This window comes from Bactrocera neohumeralis, chromosome 2, assembly GCF_024586455.1.
Source record: "Bactrocera neohumeralis isolate Rockhampton chromosome 2, APGP_CSIRO_Bneo_wtdbg2-racon-allhic-juicebox.fasta_v2, whole genome shotgun sequence".
Classification (NCBI taxonomy): Eukaryota; Metazoa; Arthropoda; class Insecta; order Diptera; family Tephritidae; genus Bactrocera; species Bactrocera neohumeralis.
In genome coordinates this window covers 54,271,645-54,295,001 of record NC_065919.1, presented here as the reverse complement: position 1 = coordinate 54,295,001, position 23,357 = coordinate 54,271,645, and the positions used below count along the sequence as shown (strand labels likewise).

Genomic DNA, 23,357 nt, shown 5'->3' with positions numbered 1-23,357 from the left:
ATATCTGGGACTGACCATGAGTGAAAGGATGTGTTTTACTCCACACTTGGCGAAAGTGAAGGAGCGACTGCAGGCAACTGTAGGCAAAATACGACGGATTTTGAGGAGCGATTGGGGTCTCGGACGTCGTGCTGTCCGCACCATATATCGTGGCTTGTTTGTGGCCTGTGCCACTTATGGAGCCCCTGTATGGTGGGAGACAGCCACGACTGTCTGGGGTTCTCAAAAACTCCTCTCAATCCAGCGTTGCATGATGCTTGCATGTTTGCCTGTATGTCGCACCGTCTCAACGGATGCGATGCAGGTTTTGTTAGGTGCACCCCCTCTTGACCTGATTGTCATACAGCGTGCTGTTGCATTCAGGTTAAGAAGGGGCTTGAGTGTGTGGAGAGGGAGGGATATCTAGGGAGCAAGAGGCTCCTAGATGATAGGGTTAGGTGTAGGTGGCAAGAACGTTGGGACAATAGTCCTAACGGCCGAGTGACGTACGAGTACATTCGGGACGTGGGGTTCGTTGTGGATAACCCAGACTTCAGATTCTGTCTGAGTCTGGGTTTCCTTCTTACGGGGCATGGGCCTCTGAATGCATTTTTGCATCAGAGGCACCTTTCGGATACGTCGGGGTGTTTTTGTGGGGCAGTTTTAGAAAACTGGTCGCATTTAATTGCGGAGTGCCCGATGTACTCGGACATTAGGGATCTGGGTGGTATGGGGATTAGCTGGACTGATGGACGATTAGCTGTTAGTGGTGTGATCTCCACTAGTCGGAATACCGAACAGCTAGGGTCGTATGCGCGTGAATTATTTAAGCGGCGAAGGCGGTTAGCTGGAAATTAGGGTTTTAGTTTCTGTATGATTGGTGTGTGTATGGGGCCACCAGTCCAGAGCCGTATGGAAGCTCAACTGGTAGTAGTTTCGGCTACGAGGTCTGACCGGAGACTTAATTCTGGTACCACGGGGAGCAGGAGCCCTTGGAGTTCGCTCCAACCTGCTCGTGCGGACTGGCCCCTCGGGGAGTATCGTGGTGGTTGTGGTTAAAACCCAAATCGCGGGAAGAACTGACTTTGTCAGTTGAATGTGGAGTTGCATTGCAACCGGGTGCCGGACCCAAAGCACGGCAGAGGTTTTAGATGGGCCTCGAACCCTACCAAGGTGGTTAGTGTGTCCATTCCACACTGCCAATTGGTACTGAAAATGCTTAGCATTCTCAGGGCGCTGATCAACGCATTGATTTGATCCGCTGTGCTTTTGAGCGCCGTGGAGTAAGGCTGTCGTCAGCAGGTACCCACGTAAAACACACCGGACGTTGTCAACAGTGACGTGGGAGCCTAGTCGCTAGTGCGACGACTGTTTGTTTGATGACAGGAGAAATTTCGTCTTGCCCTCACTCAAACTCAAGTCCCTGTATTAAAAACTTTTTTATTTCACAAGGTATCTTTACGAAATTTCGCCCAGATTATTGTCTCAATATATAATCTGCGAAGATATTGCCAAGATCAGACCACTATCGCATATAGCTGTCATACAAACTACACTCGAACAAAATCAAGATTCAGTCATTTTATACCCCTTTATGCTATAGGAATTGTAACTTATAATTGTGAAAGGTATTCTTCAACCGAAGTTAGCGGTTTTTCTTGTTTTCTATGAAAGATCCCACCTCAATCGTCGTAACTCCACTAGTTTTAATTAAAAGACGTTTGAATATTTTTTAGCGTTTAGTAATTTGGTTTGATATATGATTTTGTTTTTTATTATACATCAAAATTTCGTTCACAAATGAACAGACTTACTTATTAATAGAAATAAATTTAGCAATATTAATTTGCATTGACTTAACTGACTAATTGTAAATCATTTGTAGCACAATTATCCCGCTTGTGTGTTTTCATAGTACAAAAAGTGTTTTACAAAATTACAATTCTTACACGCTAGTACTAGAATGTTTTCTACTTGAGACGCATTCGTCACATTTTTACTTAAAAACCTATTTATTTATGCCAAAGTGCTGGGATGTCCATTAAACTGTGCATAACATTTAACCCGACAAAAACAAATGACATACCCGTTAACAAATACGACTTTTGTTTCCAGTTATTTTTTTTTTAGGTAAATATATTTAATTTATATTTTTTACTTACAGACATATATGTGTACATGAATGTATAGACGGAACACCCATTATATATTAGAAGTACATATTTATACAAATGCACTTAGTTACACATTACGAAAAAAACAATTAAATAAACAGCCACACGTCCATATTTTTAGGAGCTCCGACGTCTCACGCTCACTTACACTTACACATAGTTAGCATTTTAATCAACCAACCATGAACGGTATTCTACGTTTGCACCTTCTTCTTCAAATTCTCATTCTCATCCAGCTTTGTGCTCTCCGTGCTGCTCGACTCCGCATCGGATGCGTCAAATTCAGGATCGGGTACCTCCGCATAATGAAAATGACCAACCGATGGTGTATCATCTGACTTATCCGTCGTGGGATGTGTGCCATCGCCATATTTATCAATAACGCGACGCACCAAATCTTTCGAGGGTTCCTTCATATCCCAAGCCCAGCCAATGCGATGGAAGGCATCCAAAACCATTGTGGTGAAGTTGCCGAAATAGTTGCCGAGCTCAGCTGCTTTGTAGTCCCAGGGGAAAACGTGGTGATAGTTGTGCCAGCCTTCACCCATGGCAATGAGTGAGACGTAAATGTTCTCAGTGGGTCTGATGCGACTGTTAACAGGACGAGACAAGCATATATTTGATTTTGTTTAGTAAAGAAAGTGTTTAATAAAAATAGATAACTGAGTTTTTTAATATTGAGTAATATTCTGCACCACTTACTTATCATAAGGCCGTGTGCCAAACATGTGGGCGGCGCTATTCACCGACCATGTGAAGTTCAAACTGCTAACATAACGGAAGAGACATTGCGTAATGAAGGCCAAATAGAATTCCTCACCCCAAAAGTAGACGGGCACCATGGTGGGCAATACAAAACAGAGCATAATTTTCAAGGGTATAAAGTATTTCTGATGGAACTGCACGACAGGATCGTTCATTACATCACTCAAATCCAGCTGACGTCCGCGACGTAAAACTTCGGGGTGTTTTAGCATCATTAACCAGCCGACATGGGCGAAAAAGAAACCACGATTGGAATTGTGTGGATCAGCATCGGTTTCCGAGTATTTGTGGTGCACACGATGATCGCGCACCCAATCGTAGAGCGTATTCTAAAGTGTGGGGGAAATAGAAGAAGCAGAGTTTAAAACAAATACTTATAGGTTGGGTTTCCTTTATGAGCATTTTCATACGAGAATAATAATATAATAATATGAGTTTCGGATATCCGCTTAATTGAGTCAATTAGCACATTTCGCGTATATTTTTAATGGAAACAATTAACAAATTGACTAAATTAAGCGGCTGTTTGAAACTATCAAATAAATTTAGTAATTTTAGAAAAAAAACTTGATATTTTATGACATTTTTGAAGCAACCGCCACAAATTAGTTCTCTTGGTAAAGTGCTATTTAATTAATCTCTTAACTGAAGTTTGTCTGAGCACTTAAAACTTATATGTTTGAACTTAAATATTCTACAAGGTGTCACGTTGTAATTTAAGTGAAAAAATATTTATATTTCTTACGGCTATAAATTTATTAAAAAGATTGATGCAGCGCATCTACAATATGCCCCACTTAATTGGTCCACAGAATTTTATAATTTTTATACCCTGAACAGGATGCATCAAGCTTGTCACGCTGTTTGTAATACCAAAAAGGAAATGTTAGAGACTCTACAAAATATGTACATAAGTACATAAGTTATAAGCACCACGAGCAGTCGATTAAGTCATGCCCGTTACTCTGTATATACGCGAACTAGTCCCTGAGTTTTTGAAATATTGATGTGGAATTTTTTTGCACACGTCATTTCCTCCCAAAGAAGGTGTTCATTTGCGGAACCGTCATACTAACTGAACGATCCAAATCCAGCCCTTGTATGGAAAACTATTGTATTTGACGAGATATCTTCACCGAATTTGACATGAATTAATTTTCAAGGAAACACTACCTTCTCCGAAGAAATTGTTCCGATCACACACCTATAGCATGCTCTATGGAATCTTTTGTGTTCGAAGAAATCGAACTAAACGATTTTTCTTGGTTTACCTAATTTTCTAAACTTTTTTCTCCCATTGAACAAAATTAAGCGATTAATAATGTATATACTCGAATCTGGATATATTAAGCAATATTTTTTGTCAGATTCAATATAAATTTCTTTCGTTTCACAAACGAAGATAATTATCTTAATAAGACTTAATTATATGCCGAAATTAATTGGTTGTAATAAACGAGCATATAAAATAACTTGAGCGCCAATTAAGCGGAGTTTACTGTACCAAAAGTATTTAGTATTTATTGTTAGGTAATGATTTTAAAAAATAAAATATAAATAAAATAAAATAACTAAAATCGACATGCCCAAGCAATACTGGCTAATTGAAAGCTTAATTAACCCTGTTAATGGCTTGCTTCAACACATTTTATTAGCAATTTAAATTTGTTATACGTAACGCACGTAGTTTGCTCATAAAACACACTAAACCGTAATTACAGTGCTAACGGTAATTGATATGCATACAAACAATAAACATGACAATCGTATAAACACTCTGTAAGTGTTATCTGATAGTAGCTGCAGGTTAATTATATGATTTTTTTCTGGTATTTCATTACCTGTCCAGCCACCGAGAAGCAAAGCATCAATATGCTGCGTAACGGTACATTGGCCTTAAAAGAGCGATGTGTCCAAAAGCGATGAGCACCAGCAGTTACGCCAAAACCGGCAACGCCGCCCATAAAAAAAGCTGTGATCGGGAAGAGAGAAATTATTATTAATAAATAATCAAGTCCTGTGCAGTAATTTAATTACATAAGCTTAGCTTCACTTAATTATATAAATAATACATATTATATTAAATTCTCAAGGCTGTATCTCCAAAGCTATTACTCGGATCAACTTGAAAATTTAAGACAATAATCTAGAGGTGTTGTAGAATTTAATAAGACAATAAAAAAATTCAATTTTTTGAAACGTGTAGACCCTTGTAACTCCATAACTAAGCTCCACAATAAGTTACAACGTTTTTTTTGGTACCTCGAATTGTATTAAGAATAGGCATCTATGGTTAAAAAAAACTTTTCAATAAGTGGACTTGGCGCTGTCCTCTAATAATTTGAACGTACATATCTCCTAAATCATTCAAGCTATAGTAATCAAATTCGTAAATTGGATGAAACCTCCGTTCTCTCCTCATATAACGGTTTTGTTAAAAACTACTAAAAGTGAAATAAGTCACTAGACATACCATTTTATATTCAAGATGTTAAAAGAAGGCTTTTTAGGTGCTGATGTCAAATTTGGACAATGCCGCCCACATTGGGGTAAAAAAACAATATCTTGGGACCTACTCGACAGATTTCAACCAAATTGGGTGTGTAATATTACGACGTGCTTACATTACAGCGCAAAAATGGGGGAAATCGAACAAAAAACACGTATTTTCGATTTTTTATTTGCTTCTTTCGCTTTTAGGTATAAAAATCAAGCACAAAATTAATAAATCGACATAAAGCTTTGCACAGCTTAAGGTGTGCCACCTGCTGACCAAAAATTGTCAAAATCGGGCTACAACTGTTCAAACCGCCACTTGCCGAATATGTGGACCACAGTTCCAATTACGAACTTACGAACCTATCAAAGACATAGGTCAATCTATCAGATTTTTTTTTATATTTTCAAAGTTTAACTATTCAAGAATATGTGTACAAGAGGATTTTTCAAAATTCAAATTATTTTCGGAGATATAGGCATTTTTCTGACACGGCATCCAAACTGGTTCGGCCGGAACTAATCGAACCAAAGACTTTACGCGAAACTTTAAACGCGTTTTTCTCAAAACTGACTTTTTCGGAACGATACCCACGATTTCTCAGGTTCTACTTGACCGATTTACTTGAAATTTTTATAGAGTCTTCTTTATAGGCTTGTCTATGGGTGGAACTATCCCTATCCTCAAATTTTTATTTTTATTATTTTTAAAAAATTCGAAATAGTCAGAAAAAGTGATCCAAAAAAAACATTTTTTTCAGGCAGTCGCCATTTTGAGAAAAAACAATTTTTCTCACTTTCTATAATTCCGGCCATTGCGACATTGTTCTAAATTATTAATCTTTTTTTTGGTTTTAGATAACTAGGAGGGTTGAAATCATGGGTATGGTCACGTGGAAATTTTTAGAGACCCCCACTTCGTCAGCTCATAATTTTTGAAATTTTTTACTTTTTTTAGTTTTTAATTTTTTTTTCTGTACTCTTCTAAAATTAACAAATAACTAATAAAAAAATGGATAGTAAAAATATTAATTGCCTTTTTTTTACGACACTTTAAAAATTACCTGAAATTCATGCTTCTAGACCAGAATATCCCCTTAACATTCGAAGAGAATACTTTCCTCATAATAGCATAGGCATTTCTTACTTGTTTTTGTTTGAGTAAATTGTTGTACATTCTGTTATATTTGTGACATATTTTTGCCCGAGAAGTTTCCTTTTACAATTTTTATTTTTTTACAAAAATAGTTTTCAATCTCTAACGATTTTCGATATGTTCTTTTGCAACTATTATTCAAAACGACATTTTTTTGCTGATCTGATAAGCTGAAACTACCATATTCCCAAAACATTTTACTACACTTTTATATTTTTCTATGAATATGTTGGATTCATATTCTGGAATTTTTATGAACTATCTTCCAAATTTGTTTTTTGATGAGCTTTCTGAATTAATGTTCAAAACCGATTTACTTGAACTAAAGCGTATTTTATAGACAATTTTATTCTCAAGTGCGTGATAGAGCGTTTTTCCGAGAAAAATAGCATTTTGACAGTTGTTTAAATATTTTTATGTCGTTACAAAATCCAGGCTTACATCCCACAATTTTTCGAAATTCTCAAAACCCGTCTACTATGAACTTCATAAAACCTTACTGATTAAAAAAAAATTTACTTTTTTCGTTGAGGAAGTTGACGACTACAAAAAATGTCAATCAACGGGATCGTCATTATTTCCTAAACATAATGTTTGTTTTTTTTTTTTTTACATAAAATAATTTTTATTTTGTAGTTCACTAATACCTCTTAATAGATATGCAAAAAAAAAATCGGTTATGATCTGTTTTTATTCTCCCATAATAAAAGTGGAAAAATAACCTTTTCTTCGGTACTAGAGAGGGGGATATCTACCAACCTAAAGCTACAAAGTTCTTATATACTTAAGTCTGTATTTAGGGAATTCTTCCTGTTAGAGTAGCAAATATTATCTCAAATGCCGAAATCGTTCAGGTTTTCATTTCCTAATAAATTAACCTACATACGTTTTTCGCTCCAAGAAATTTATTTTACATACAAAATATACATATGTATGTGGTTATTGAACGATGCTGGCCGCTTTCAATAAAAATATTTTATTTTCTCTATATATTAGTTAATATCATCGAGTATCATAAGAATTCATTAGTAGTGGAAATTTTTTTCATTTCATAATATAAGTAATAGAAAATAATATATTATCACTACCCAAAAATAATAAATTCTGTACTTCCCCACTTATAACTTGCCTAGTAACTGTAAACAACTAGTTTCTTAATTGCTCAGCATCATTTTTTGTACTCTACTAACACAAATCACACACATTTCAGATTCATTTGCAATTTTGGCACGTCACATGATACTCTGTGTGAAGAATGACTTGCAGAAAAATTTGTATATCAAAGATTTTGGCTTGCCATCATAGCTCTAATGATTTTTACGATTTTGTCCCCAAATTAACTCTTTATGCAAATTTTATTTTGACATTAACTTGTTAAATCTTGGAGAAAAACAAAAAAATTCCTACCAATTACCATACACACTTTTGTGAACGTTTTATGGAATTCTCCACTCTTGACAAAATCAGTAAGATGACGATAACAGCAAAAGCGCATGCGTGCAAAGCCTAATTCGGCATTGTATGCATGTCATCATATGTAATTGTGTGTATGTATGAGAAACGAATACATGGCTTTATAACTTGAAAAATTTTGTCAGAATTAGAGAACCTAAAACGAATTAGACGAAAAAACAACGGCCGTGCACGAATTAGAATTATTAAAAATCAATAGACTTAATTGATTTTGCACTAGTGTGAGTGAAATAAATATTGTGAAAATATTCAAGCGATTGGCAAAAGAAGCATCGTTAAGATAACCAAATGTTCTGTCGAGTTAGTGAACGAGGTTGATTAAAATCTTAGCGACTTGAAATGTAGAGTAGCGACTTCAAATGAAGACTTGTAAAGGGAAAAACTGAGATTAGTTTGAAATCAACACTTCAAAGTGTTAAGCATATTTTGGACATATAAATACCGAAAGCAAGTTAATTGAAATTAACAACAGTGTTTTTTTTTTGAAATAGAAGCACTTATAAATTACGATTTGAGGAATGTCCTGCGAACTGTGGTCTATTGTGTTCTCTCTTATTATAACGACACTTCGTGTAACCCAGACAAATCAAAGGCAGCTAACGGTTGTAATGTGTTCTCTTATTTATCGGATGGATTCACTCCTTCTCCTTGGCATTGCGGGGTAAACATACTCCTTGTTCTGTGTCTCTGCCCTTTGGTCACAGAAGCAACACAAAACCGTTGCGTATTATCCTAATCTGTGCAGATAACACCGTAGTCTGCAGTAATCACCATAAAACCCCACCAGCTGCCTTAACTAGTTCCTGCAAGCACGATCAGTTTCTTGAACTGTTTTGCATCGTCTGTCGCAGCCCAGGCATTATCTATTTGACTTCGTAGCTCGTCTCGTAACGTGTGGGCGTCTATCAGATAGTTTGCCGCAGCTTTTTCCGCCAGGAAATCAGCTAGCTAATTTTCATTGATGCCTCTATGCCCAGGAATTCATGCTTGGTTTACCCTGCTTATCATTAGCACTCCAATACTATTATTGATCTGATTTCAACGGAAATTCGTTATCCGTTATAAATTTGCTCCCGAATAATATGTGCATATCTGCTTTGAATGATTTGAAACCTGCTCTTGAACACTAATAGTTTGGTACGTAGTTCCACTGTACCAGCCCTAACTCTAACTGCCGAGCAGTCTGTATAGCATAACATTGTGCTTCTACGAAGGTACACCACGAGTATGATCTAGGACTCATGAGACTTTAAAGAACTTTCGAAATGAATTTGATTGATAAACTTGACAAGAGAGCAATTCGTTCTCTCGTCTTCTGTCAAACATATGTATTTACTTTTCTATGAAATTCTAAACAACTCAAATATATTATATATAATTCGGGACATCTTTTCCAGCTTCTTTCCTATTGAGACGCAATGAACGACGGTATTATAAAAGACTTTTGCTGTAAATTTTTCACTCGAGATAATATTACGAATATCGACCTTCTTACATAATTAACCACTAAACAAAAAATCCATAGAAGCGCCTATTCGTTTATGATTTTCAAATATGCTGTTAAGACAGGAAGTTATATAATTTGGCTTTACTATACAAAAACCTTTATGGATAAAGTTATAACGGGTGATCCATGTGGAGGTACTTTTTGCAATAGCCTTTTTTTGACAGATCACGCGTGATTCACGTCAAGCTGTCATGTTATTTTTGTTCAGTATTGTTTGGCATTTCATCATGAAAAAACTTACACCTGAACAACGTTTACAAATCGCTCAACTTTATTATGAAAATTCACGTTTCGCTCAACTTATGGTCATCATAATCGGCCTACTGAACATACTATTCACAACACCATCACCCATCTTGAGACCCAGCATTCATTATTGCATAATATGCGTCCAAATAGACCACGTCCAGCACGCAGTGAAGAAAATATAACAGCCGCAGCTGAGTGTGTATCCGACGACTGTGGAGAGTCGATTCAACGCCGTTCGCAGCATTTCGGACTGACGTATGGAACGATTTGGCGCATTTTACGTCGAGATCTTAAACTGAAAGCCCATAAAATAGAGCTTGTACTAGAACTGAAGCCGCTCAACCTTCCGACAGCCCACATGTCACGTTACAAGTCGATAATTGGACTCAGTTGGTGGACCATCGTCGCCACGACCAACATTAGAAAGTGATAGCCTTCGAAAGAAAAATATCAAAGACACTTCTTTCGATTGATAATAAACACTAACTTAGATTTGAAGTTATTTTGATTTTTCTTTAAAAAAGTAGGGAACCTCGAAATGGGTCACCCTTTATAATATGTGTATGTAGTAAACTGTAATTGTAACCTAAAAATAAATAACCTATATGCTATACATGCACACATGTATAAATATGTATGTATATATATATATATATATGTATGTATGTATGTACTATATTCTAAGTGCAATTATAAAACCGTCTGATTGAACTGAAAGTGGTAAGATCCGCACTTTTTAGTATGTGTGAGCACCTATATGTCAGCCTACTGCATATCTTACATACTTCTATATATATAAGTATATGTACATTTACAAATACTTTTTTACACAGCCACATGTTTACATACACATATATATATTACAAATAATTTATTTGTTGTTCAGCTTCAGTCTGCTTGCAATAGTTTGTTGATCATTTGAAACAATCGAAATTAACCTTCAACACACTCGGTTTCTGCTTTTGCCTTAAATTTATCAATTTATGTTTTTTTACTTTTTGGTTAGCAACCTAAACTGGTTATTACTCATATTTACTAAAATCCAAAACCACTCGAGAGTGTCCGACTTCAGTAAGTTCGATATTTTGTTGATTGATAACTTTTTGAAAAAAATTCGCCGCTCGGTTTCGAATTGAGAAAACGAGGAGAAATTGATCACCCACTTAACGGCACGAAGGTCAATAGGCACATGTGTTATGCAAGCTTAAATGCATAATTATGAGCGTTTTTTTTTTCGTTTTTTACATTTTATTGTCAAGTGAGACAAAGAAGAGCACAAACAAAGAAGATGAGAAGTGAAGAAAACATTTCAAAGAGTATGCGAGTAAATTTTACAACCGAGAGAAGACACCGCGTATTATTGTAAAAATATATAGGCATCGATTTTGAATGAAAGATATGTCTATATACATACATATACATATATGTGTGCTTGTATATGCATGCATAACATTTTCTACATACATACATATATATTAGTTTTATGGTGAATATATAACCATATATGTGATTTTCCTAAGAATCTACATTTGTGAAGGTAAGAAATAAGAGCTTGACATTCAGAATTTTTACACAATATGTACGTACATATGTATGTATGTATGTAACTCTCAACATAGCAAATTTAAATAGCAAAATAATTATTGTTATGTCTCGAAAAAACACCTTTTGCAGGAAATTAATCACCGTAAAAAATAATGCATTCAATTTCCGCATAGAAGGGGAGTTCCCTACAGAATCGTAGGCCAGTGCGGTTCGCCAGCAGTTTTTTTGGGTATTTCACTTCAAGTTTATTTATTTTTTTGATTTAAAACTCTAAAATCGCTCGACTATTGACTAGCTATAAATTTTGATTGGCCATTCAAAACAAATTGCCAACCAATTTACAATTCTTGCTTCTCTACTTTATTCTCATTAAAAGTCGCTTTATTAATTTGTAGTTATCGGGCATTTCGGCTATTACGGAAGTCATATTGTGAAAATTTTTAGTCAATTTATTGGATATAATATAATTTTGAATGGTTTTATGTTACATAATATTACTATTCGATTTTTTAAAAATGTTTTCTGTGTTAAAAACCAAAAGAAACTTCATTTATATTAATTTTTCTGAGATTCTAAAACTCAAGAAAAATTTCATTTATATTAATTTTTCTAAGATTTGTGTAGTTTTTCATTGAAATTAATAACTAAATACCTATCTGCCAATTTTGTTAATAAATTTCTGAAGAAATAATATCAAAAACACTTTATACCAACAAATTAACTACGATAAGAGGCAAACATATGTTTTGTAATAATTGACTGGGCTCTTCGGAGTGTCACATAGGGTTTATACAATCTCAGAGCATACTTTTAATTGCAAAATTGAGTGATTATGCAATTGAGCTATAATTATTGCAAATTCAACTTTAGATTAAGTAATTGAGTAATTAAGTAATAGCCCAATTAGTACTTAATTAACGTTAAATGTATATGAGTGTCTCCATTCAACTCGGTCATCCTGAAATAGGTCCAATGGTAGATGGAGAGTGTTTAATTAGCGAGAAGACGACCTCACTTTGTTTGCAAGTTCCAGCTAATTTTACAAGTTTCTACTAAAAACGGTCATAACTCGAGCGAATCGTAACTCTTCCTGTGTATTTACGCAAAGCGGTAAGACGCTACTTCTTCCAAACTCTATAAAAAGCTTTTCAGAGTTTTGGTTTTTTGGCAGCTACTTGCAAATAGCTTAAAAACTCGTAGTTGATATAAGCTGCTGAATGAAAATTACTTTAGAAGCTTAATAAGTATCCAATTGCTGCTACTGTCTGTGTCTAGTTGCCTGAGTGTCTATTTAAAAGTTAAAAACATAGGGATGCTTGCCTTAAACGAGTGGCGTAGCTTCCTAAGAAAAATCAGAAAAATATTCTGGTAGTTAAAGCGATTATTAAAATGTTCAAAACAGTTAAAAATATGCTAAACTCTCCACTTTATTGAGTCAGATAGAGATTTTTCGAAAACTATAAATCAATGAAACACTTTGCTACTGTGCAACAATTTACTGTTATTAACCTAAGCTTTAATACATTTTCGCAGGTGAATTTGTGTTCAAGGGTATAAAATAACTGTTATCTTGATTTTGATCGGTTAATAAGCGGTGTCTATGCCAATAAAGATGAAGTTTGTAGCGCAGCTACATGTGTTAGAAGTCAGATTGAAACAATTTTTTCAAAGATTTGCTGCTTTGCTTTGGTCAATAATCTATGCTGAATGTCGTTGAAATATTTCGCCAAATAAAAATTTTTCCATACAATAACTCAATTCTAACCGATCAATTGGTATGTTAGTTATATGGTATAGTAGTCCGATAGCGGTGACTTCGACAAATCAGAAGCTTCTTGGGAAGAAAAGCACGAGCGCAAAGTTTTAAAACGATATCTCAAAAATGGAAGGACAGCTTATCGTTTATAGAAATATGTCTAAATTGACTCAGCTCGCCAAGCTGATTATTTCATATACTCGCATACTCTGAAAGATCTGCGACGTTACCTTCCGATTGTTACAAACTTCGTGCCAAACATAAGACACGCTATTCAGGGTGAAAAAATATTAATAAATAAACGCAATCAACCAATGGGTTAGCATTTATGCGTGAAAACCCCTTCCGTGAATATTGAAGTGGCCCTCAATACGTGCTGTGCTAATTTCAACCTTAAATAGTTCAGCTGCTGCGCTAAAAATACCAAGAAACAGTCAATAAATTTTTGACGCAACAGTTTAATCACTCAGAAATGCAAGCACTTCAAGCATGTAAGCTTGTAAATACAAAAAAAAAATAAATAATTAAAGCTTTCAAGCAGGGCAGGCCAACTCCTTATTTCCCATGTGAACTGCAGCGGCATCGCAGACAAGCGCCACACACACACACACACAAGCGTGTGTACATGTGGCACGTGCAAGCGGCCATTCAGCCTAACCCCGTGGGTCCTACGAGAAGCATCGCGATAACTGATGCTTAACTGATCTTTCGCACACTTTATCGTTGGCTCAATGTCAAGAAACCAGACGAAAAGACTGAAAGACTAGGCTGGGCAAAGTAGGCAGAGCAAAACATAAAAAAAGAGTGAAACCATCACTGCAAGTGTGTGCATGTTTAGTCTGTGGTTTTCGGCGCAGCCAGAAAATGAACTGCATGTACAGAGCTTACAGCAATAAATATTAAACTGAGTTGGTTTTCACAACGATCGATAAATTTTGTCTTAAAATTAATTTATTTAAAATGAAAGAAAAGAAACTAATTGTATGCTCTTGGGGTTTTTCTTTATTATTTTTCTCTAGATTACACATTCTTATACCATACATACAGGCATAGATATGTATGTATATACAATTGTACATACTTATTTGTAAAAGCATGAAAATTCATGATTTTTCTGTTGATTCAGTTTCTCTTTGCTTTATTAGATATGTTTATGGTATATATTGACTATAATCTGCGGTCTCTCAGACCCTAAGAGCACTAGAGGAAAGAGGTGTCAACCTACTTCAAGGAGTGAATATTTCCGAGCCCAAGATTTGTATTTTAGACTTTATGTTTAGACCTTCCCTATCAGCTATCGGCTATCAAAAGCCTTTAAGCCCGAAATTCATGGCACAGCTGCACCGACTCAAACCACAAATATGCGTCAAATTTCGGGTAAGCAGCTGTTAAGGGCGTAGCTGTCATATTACTATTATTATTATTATTATTATATATAAAATTAATGTCAAAATACACAAAGAAATCAGCTGCTCAATTTCTTGTGAAACCAAATTTGCGGTGAAGCGAAGGCAACACACCAATGCGAGTACACCAACAGTGCCAGCGTTTCGTAAACTCGTTTTATTGAAGACGTTACGTTTTATGATGACGTAGCAAAGAAGAAGAAAAAGATATTTCAAAATAAAATAAAATAAAATAAAATAACACACATGCATACTTGTAAGTAGCGCAAAGCATGAGTAAGGTGACATAATTCGGCTGCGAGGAAAACAATTAATTTTTACCAGCCAATTCGTTGTCAAGAGCGTTAAGTATGTATATGTGCAGACCATATATGTATGTATGTGTGTGTAAATACATTAAATTATTTACAAGGCATTTTTAAACTCAAGCTAGTTTCATTGCAATTTAAGTCTGTGTGGTAAGGCATTATATGTATGTAAATGCAAGTATATATATCGACATGTGCTAAAAACGTGCATATGTACATACATACATATGTACATATGTATGTGCTCTTCGGAATTACTCTTTCATAAAAAACTAATTTGTCTTCGCAATATTCTGCTTGAATAATATATGTATGCAAATTAATTTTTTTGCTGTTAACTGTGATGGATCAGCAATGACAAACCTTCGAGCGTATTACTGTCTGAAAAAAATGCTCATAAAACCCATTAGCCATTTAGAATCGGTTAAACAAAGTAAAAACCGTTCACGACTCCACCCAAGCTATTACTATGTACCTAAGTTACATTGATAGACGCATTTCTTATAGTATAAAAATGTTAAAAATAACTTTCGCTCGATTTTGATAGGTATCTTTGTATGGCAGTTATATGCTATAGTGGTCCGATCTGAACAATTTCCGCAGAGTTTATATTGTTGCTTTAAAAAATAATTCGAGCCAAATTTCATGACGATATCCCGTCAAATAAAAAAGTTTTCCATACAAGAACTTGACTTGGATCGGTCAGTTTGTATGGCAACTGTATGACATAGTGGTTCGATTTGAACAGTTTGTTCGGAGATTGTACCGTTGCCTTAAGCACTTATTTGTACCGAATTTCGTGGAGATATCTTCTGAAATAAAAAAGTTTTCTGTACAATAACTTGACTTGGTTCGGTCAGTTTGTATGGCAACTGTATGATATAGTGGTTCGATTTGAACAGTTTGTTCGCAGATTGTACCGTTGCCTTAAGCAATTATTTGTACCGAATTTCGTAAAGATATCTTCTGAAATAAAAAAGTTTTCCTTACAAGAACTTGACTTGGATCGGTCAGTTTGTATGGCAACTGTATGATATAGTGGTTCGATTTGAACAGTTTTTTCGGAGATTGTACAGTTGCCTTAAGTAATTATTTGTACCGAATTTCGTGAAGATATCTTCTGAAATAAAAAAGTTTTCCTTACCAAGACTTTATTTTGATGGGTCAGTTTGTATGGCAACTATATGCTATAGTGGCTCGATTTGAACAGTTTGTTCGCAGATTGTACCGTTGCCTTAAGCAATTATTTGTACCGAATTTCGTGAAGATATCTTCTGAAATAAAAAAGTTTTCTATACAATAACTTGACTTGGATCGAACAGTTTGTATGGCAACTATATGCTATAGTGGCTCAATTTGAACAGTTTATTCGGAGATTATACCGTTGCCTTAAGCAATTATTTGTACCGAATTTCGTGGAGATATCTTCTGAAATAAAAAAGTTTTCTATACAATAACTTGACTTGGTTCGGTCAGTTTGTATGGCAACCGTATGATATAGTGGTTCGATTGGAACAGTTTTTTCGGAGATTGTACCGTTGCTTTAAGCAATTATTTGTACCGAATTTCGTGAAGATATCTTTTGAAATAAAAAAGTTTTCCATACAAGAACTTGACTTGGATCGGTCAGTTTGTATGGCAACTATATGCTATAGTGGTGTGATATCAGCGATTCCAACAAATGAGCAGCTTCTTGGTGAGTGAAAAACGTGTGCACAGTTTCAAAACGATATCTCGAAAACTGAGAGACTAGACAGGCAGACTTACGGATATGGCTAAACCGACTCAGCTCGTCACCCTGGTAATTTATTTCCAACGTCTCAATTTGGATGTAACAGACATCGTGGCAAACGAAATATACCCTGGACAAGGTAGACTAGAAGATTTTTAAACTTATGCCAGAAACTTTAAGAGCCTCGATTAATTGAGTTTGTCTACTACAATCAATTCGATTGGCTTCTCATAAACTCAAGCTTTAACAATGATCCGCCAAAAATTACATAGTGAAATGAAAACGTTTTCTGGTGTGAGTTTTTAGATTTTGTGTTGCAAGGTTTTGTGCCATATGGCTTATTTTTATAAAAACCTCCAGCATATGATATTCATATCACCGAAATTTAGCTGTTAGCATCTCTCGTAGTGTAAGCCATTTACTATGGATGTTGTTTGGATAAAATGATCCAATAAAACTTCAGACCTTGGAGTGCACCAAACGAATGCACTTGGAGTCTGCAAATATTTTTGCGCTTAAAGTTTTGACTGCCTAAATAAGGCAATGACTTTTGGTGTTATATCAATAAAAGTAGCAGAAAAAAATTTGGGTATGTTTTTAAAAATTGGTTTATTTCAGCCAATTGAAATCTATTTACAGCGCAGTGAATGTTTTAAATTCGTATTATTTCTTTGGGATAACCTCAAATTTTTCAAAATCTTAGAAATTTGGGACACGTTTGCGCAGTTAAAGTTTATTTTGGGCATAGAACCAATCAAAATTTCCAAGTTTACTAACCAAAGTTTAGAAATCGTTCTTGGAAAACGATTTTAATGATAGAAAATACCACAATATTTATATAACCCACGGTTTTTAACACTGTTTTGTGCAAAATTTTATAAATTGTTGCATACTTTCCGTACTTTATTGGAAACTGCAAATTTTCTACACTTGAATACTCGTCAGATCAGTTTTATTTCTTCTTCAATAAAAATTTTTTTTGTCAAACTTAATTTGAGTGGGGCTCGACTTTTTTATGGGTATTGGAACAAATTAAGTTCCGCGTTTTTCGAACTTACTCCACAAAACGATGCCTTCGAATCTCGAAATTGAGTTTATTGAAAGTTTAAAAAGAAGAAAGAAATCTATTGATTAATTATCGTTTATAAACTCTTAAAAAGTAAAAATGTCATCCTAGAAACCTAAAAATGTTAATAGGGCAAGGCAGACTATTGTTTTTTTTTTTATTTTAAGTATGTCAGTTGGCCCATAGAACCTAGATTCACCACCTAGCTGGTATAGAAGTAAACGTCTAAGCAGATTTTTGATAAGTTTCAGGCCTTTCGTCGTTACACCAGATTGAACTGCATGAAGGCTTTTTATCTGTAAAAGTTTGGGATCAGCCATAGAACCTAACTTAGCCTTATGAACTATTACTAAATATTTTTAAAATTTCCAATATGATTATTCATAGAATCACTCAAATAGAACACCTAACTGTAAGCCCTTAATGAATAGTTCATGGATTTGCAGAAAAAATAATGCAGCAAGGGATTTAGTAGGGTCGAAGACCCTTTGAAATAATATCAGGCACTCAGTTCATTTAGTTTAACTTTGCTTTTTACAAAGAGTTCGCCATCGAAGCATCTACAAACCACTTGAGCTCTGTTTTACAAATACCAAACGAAAAATCTTCGCAAATGCAAATATTCCCAGACATAAAAGTACTTGAATGGTCAAATATAGCCAACATTACGCTAACATTCGCCTCACAGATAGCATCACTGCAGCAAATTGATGTTAATTTACAATTACCGCTATATTTATGCTCCATTGTAAAGCTATGCTGTCAGCATGCATTTGAGCGGCAAATATCATAAACAGTCTGACAAAAAGCATGAAAAACGAAAAACCGTTAAATGCAAACGCAAAACAAACCATGCAAAATAGACAAATGACAAGTGGCAATTATATGAGCGAACACAAAGGCGGCACAGCGCAGCATAAAAAGTCGACAATTGCGGAAACTCTTATTTTGGTACTTTCAACGATCGTAATGGCGGTTATGTAAGCGCCCAAAACAACAATCAACATAATTATGACACATAAGCGCCAAACTAAACAGAAGGAAAAACCAAAAACTAATGCGTTTTAAATGCCGCGGAACAAACTTGAAAAAAGAAGTGGCGAAAATGAGCAAAGAAAACGCGCAAAAATGAATGCTGGCACGAAGGGAGTTACAGAGCATGCGTGATGCCGTCAAATTTTTAATAGCCATAAACATTTTTTTCATTATTACCGAAAGATTATAAAACTTAATGCGAAATACTTTTATGTATTTATGAAAACAAATATAAGATTTGAAAATACTCAATCTTAGAGAAAAAAGTTTTGATATTGCAAGGCAAAATTAAATGGATTTGAAAAGTAATATCAAAATTTACTGTTATGGTGGTATCAAAAAAAAAAAACAAAATAGTAGCGCCATCTCGGTATTTAATTTAACTATACACAATTTTCAAATATACCTAAGTAAAAAAGCGTTTTATATTTTTTGTCTAAAAAGTAAAGATTTCCAAAGAAAAGCAAAACAAGTGCTTTAAATTAAATGTCTAAAGAATTCAAATTTATAGTTTAACTAATGAAAAAGTATTACAAAAAATTTCGAAAATTTCAGATTTCAAAAATTTAGGTTTTTTGAAATATTCATGCGCAAAGCAATAAAAAATTATTTTAAAAAATATCAAAAATTTCAGATTTCGAAAATTTCAGATTTTTTTTAAATATCTTCCAAATAGTTATAACACAAAAAATGCCAAACTTCAACATTTTCTACGTTATAAGACTGCGGGTATTTAATTTTGATTACATTTTTCTCACAAAACATTTTTTAACATTACAACCTGAAAAACCAAATACTTTTGTTGGCTATATTTCTATTACGACAAACTTCGCTACTCTAACAAAATAATCAAATTATGCCTTGTGACTGTCATGCAGCGTTATTCGTTTCAAAATCTGCAAATCATCTATATTTATAACTGAAAAATGCAAAAAAAAATAATCGAATTAAACGCTAATGAGTCGAATGGCGCCCTTGTAACGATTTCACTACGATAAATCAACAACAAAACGCTGTTGTAATTTAAGATGAGATGGCACAATTATTCTAACTGTATAAGTGGTTGACAATAAGTGCACAAAGCGGAGTTGAAAACGACTTTTAAACACTCAAAAAAAAAGATACAATATTGTGACACCAACTTCAAGCGGCACTAAAGCAGCGCAACGTAAAATAACGGTACAATGTTTTGAAAACAAATTTTTTCTAGACCGATGGGGAATTAAGGCAACTTTAAAATTTTTTTTGATGTACATACATACATGTACATAAAAATGAAGAAAGAATTCGAAAATCTCTGTTATTCAAAACCGTTTTCTAAGTAAATAAAAATAAATTCAGAAAGTTTTTTTTTTGACGTACATAAGTACATATTTATAGAATCAACAAAAAAAATTTAAATGAAAAACGCTTGATTTTCAAAACAGTTTTCGAAAAAATGAAAATTCAATTTTAATTTCAAAACTTACTTGCTTCATAATACACACATAACTTAGCGCTCTACTTTCTATATTTTCATATTTCTCCCGTTTTTAACCAAAATAATTGAATATAAAAACACTTGATTTTCAAAAAAAAAAATTCAAAAAAAATTTAAATTCGTTTAACTTCCAAAATATACTTGTTCATAATACTCACACACTTAAAGCTGCACTTTTTATATTTTCAAAATTTTTCCAAAAAAAAAATTGAAGTGAAAAATGCTTGTTTTCAAAAAAGTTTTCGAAAAAGAATTAAAATTCATTTTAACTTCAAAACTTAATTGCTTCATATTCCTTATAATTTTATTTTTCTCTAACATTTAAACAAAAAAAAAATTGAGATGAAAAACACTTGATATTCCAAAAAATTTTCGAAACAGAATTAAATTCATTTCAACTTCAAAACTTATATGCTACTTAATACACACATACATACTAAAGAGCTCTCTATATTTTTATTTTTCTCTATCATTTAAACAAAAAAAAATTGAGTTGAAAAACACTTGATTTTCAAAAAAAATTTTCGAAAAATAATTAAAACTCATTTTAACTTCAAAACTTAATTGCTTCATAATACACACACACTTTAGAGCTCTACTTTCTATATTTTCATATATCACTAGTAATTTAACGACTTTCGCACACTTACCCCATACTGTGGAGTAAAACTTCAGCTTTTTCACCGGAAAGAAGATCAAACACAAAAGACACACAATGTGCACCAGAAATATTTGTATGACTTTATCCCATTTGAGTGGCGCTTTGAATTCGACGCCAAACACTTTGTCACCCTTGAAGGTGCGGGTATACTCCTCCAGATTGACATGGTAAACGGGCTCATAGAGACCGATCTTCTTCAATGGATTGGTTGTTGGTGGCGCCTCTCCGACTAGCGCGGCAGCATCGCTAGAAGCTGCTGCTTTAGCTTCGTTTATGCCGTTTGCTGTGCCATTCATGCGCTTTTTCAGCTCAGCTCCATCATTAGGCAGCGTTGCGGTGGTGTCAACGGGACTCGTGGAAGTCGATGGGTGACCCATTTCTAGTTAAAAGTCAGTGTGAGTGTGTGAGAGAGTTGTAATAATAAATGAATTAATATATTCGCTTTAGAAACGAATTTAAGTAAACATTTATTAAGACAAGGTAGGGGAAAAAGAAAGTTTTACAATATTTTTATAGGTTTTTTTTTGTGTTTGCTTGGGTTGTTTGTGAATATATTTAGCGTTTTCTTTGTTTTGTTGCCCAGTTAGTGCTTTAACACTGTTATTTACTTTTTTTCATTCAGCATTTTTTTTATTTATCAAATATTTTTGAATTTTTTTTTTAAATTTTTTTTTAAATTTTTTTTTACTGGAATTTTTTTTTCAATTTTTGAGTGGAGAGATCATTAAGTTCCCACAACTGTGTTGAGAATGCAAATTTGTATTTACTGAGCACACTGTTGCTGTTAAATATTTTAATAATTTTTTTTTTTACTTTTTTTTTGATTTCTTTTCGCTTTGTCTAACTTTTGACAAAAGTTTTGAAATATAATGATACACACAAAATCACATACCAATATGCACTTAATTCAATTTGTTTTCGAAAAACTCGGAACGGCACACTGTTTTCCACAATTTACAGTTAACTTTTCAATATTGTTCGCTACAACTTCTTTCAAGTTGTTTACTACTTCACAGCAAATCTCCGACCTTTGTTTTTTTTTTTTTTTTGTGATGTCTACAACTCGTAAGCTGCGCCAGAAGCTCAATATTTGTGAATAAAAACTTTTCAGAGTTTTTACACTCCTGTTTTATTCAGCCGCACCAAACTTCTAACGATCTTTACACGCCGCCGTTCCGAAGACAAATGAACTCGGTCAAGTCGAAATTTTCGTATCTATTGGATTACTGCCGCACCGTCGAGATTCTGCTTTCTAGGCAACATACATATGGGCGCACTCACACCAACGCACACGCCAATGGCCAGCAGCGTATAGCGTTTGACTGTAAAAAAGCACAACAGCAGCAGCAGCAACAACTGGCGAACAGCACAAAAGCCATAACCCGGTAACAAGTGTCAGCAGAGGGCAATCAGTCGGTCGTGTGTACCGTTGTTGGACGCTGCGGTGGCAACGGCGGCAGCAGCAGTAGCCGTCGGTGACAATAAAAGCGAGCAGCATCTGCCGTATGGCGGCGCAACACACATGCGCTCACCTGCAAATTGTTGTTAAGGTGTACATATATATGTGTGTGTTGATGTATATGTATTGTGTGTGTGTGCTTAGTTAAGGCCAAATCTTCAGCAAAACTTTGGCACAATACAAAAATACGCACGTGCACACCAACAAAGCCAAACACATATATACATACATAACTCAATATGTGTGTGGCTTCATTTACTCATAAGTTTACAGCTATGGGTGGTCTGTGGCTTCGGGTCGACTGCGAAATAACATTTTGATAGTTAAAATAAAAAATTAAACATTTTATTAGAATAAAATTTTCAAAGAAATTGTGAAATTTTGAAAACAAATTATTTTAAAGTCGGCCGTTTTTGGTGATCCTTCGGAAAAAAGATGGCCCCGCGTTGGCAGGATAACTTCTTAAAAGATTAACTAAAGTGCAAAAACACATGTTTTAGTTAAAGCCTTAAATTAGAACTAGAACGAAGGAAAAAAACTGTAAGTTGGATTTTTGGCAGACATTTTTAAGAAAAAATGCGAAATTCAGAGAACAATTCCGCGACATTTTTTTTCAAATAGTTGTAATCGAAACAAAAAATCTTTGGTCCAAGTCTTTAAGGGGGTATTCTACACTAGAATTTTGAAAAATTCAATTTTTTTTCATATATTTAAAGTTTAGACCCTTAAGAACATATCCTCCAAAGGATTTTTAAAAATTAAAATTATTTTAAGAGCTACAGTTACTTTAGTGACGCAGTACCTAGCCCGGTTCCGCCGTATCGAATTTTTTAAACGCGTTCTTCTCGAAACTACTTTTTTCCACACGGTACCGGCATTATCTCAAGTTCTATACAACCGATTTACTTGAAATTTTGTGTGAACCTTCTTTATATAATCCTTTATCGTTCCTATAAGCATCGTGTCAAAATTTTTGTTTTTAATATTTTAAAAAAATTCAGGAATTTCAAAAAAAAGCGTAAAAAATGATTTTTATTTTCAGGCAGTCGCCATTTTTCAAAAAAAAAATTTTTTCGTGTTCCCTGAAATAGGGACTATAACAGCATCCTT

General features: G+C 34.3%; 1 protein-coding gene across 1 annotated transcript; it reads right to left on the bottom strand.

Annotated features, from left to right (window-relative positions):
• Positions 1-1,705: 1,705 nt before the first annotated feature.
• On the bottom strand, positions 1,706-21,988 carry LOC126750840 (acyl-CoA Delta-9 desaturase). The gene is made up of 5 exons (XM_050460593.1): positions 21,681-21,988; positions 20,778-21,167; positions 4,760-4,890; positions 2,856-3,247; positions 1,706-2,744 (listed from the first exon to the last, which is right to left on the bottom strand). The coding sequence occupies exons 2-5, from the start codon at positions 21,163-21,165 to the stop codon at positions 2,348-2,350; spliced, it is 1,308 nt and encodes a 435-aa protein (XP_050316550.1). The 5' UTR covers positions 21,166-21,167; positions 21,681-21,988; the 3' UTR covers positions 1,706-2,347.
• Between the last annotated feature and the right edge of the window lie 1,369 nt (positions 21,989-23,357).

Bases quoted from the DNA above. Each gene is read 5' to 3' on its own strand.
- LOC126750840 (XM_050460593.1), bottom strand. From the start codon at position 21,165: ATGGGTCACCCATCGACTTCCACGAGTCCCGTTGACACCACCGCAACG. The intron at 3,248-4,759 runs GTAATGAAATAC...CCCACACTTTAG, and splicing joins GCTTCTCGGTGGCTGGACAG to AATACGCTCTACGATTGGGT. The intron at 2,745-2,855 runs GTAAGTGGTGCA...TCCTGTTAACAG, and splicing joins GGCACACGGCCTTATGATAA to TCGCATCAGACCCACTGAGA.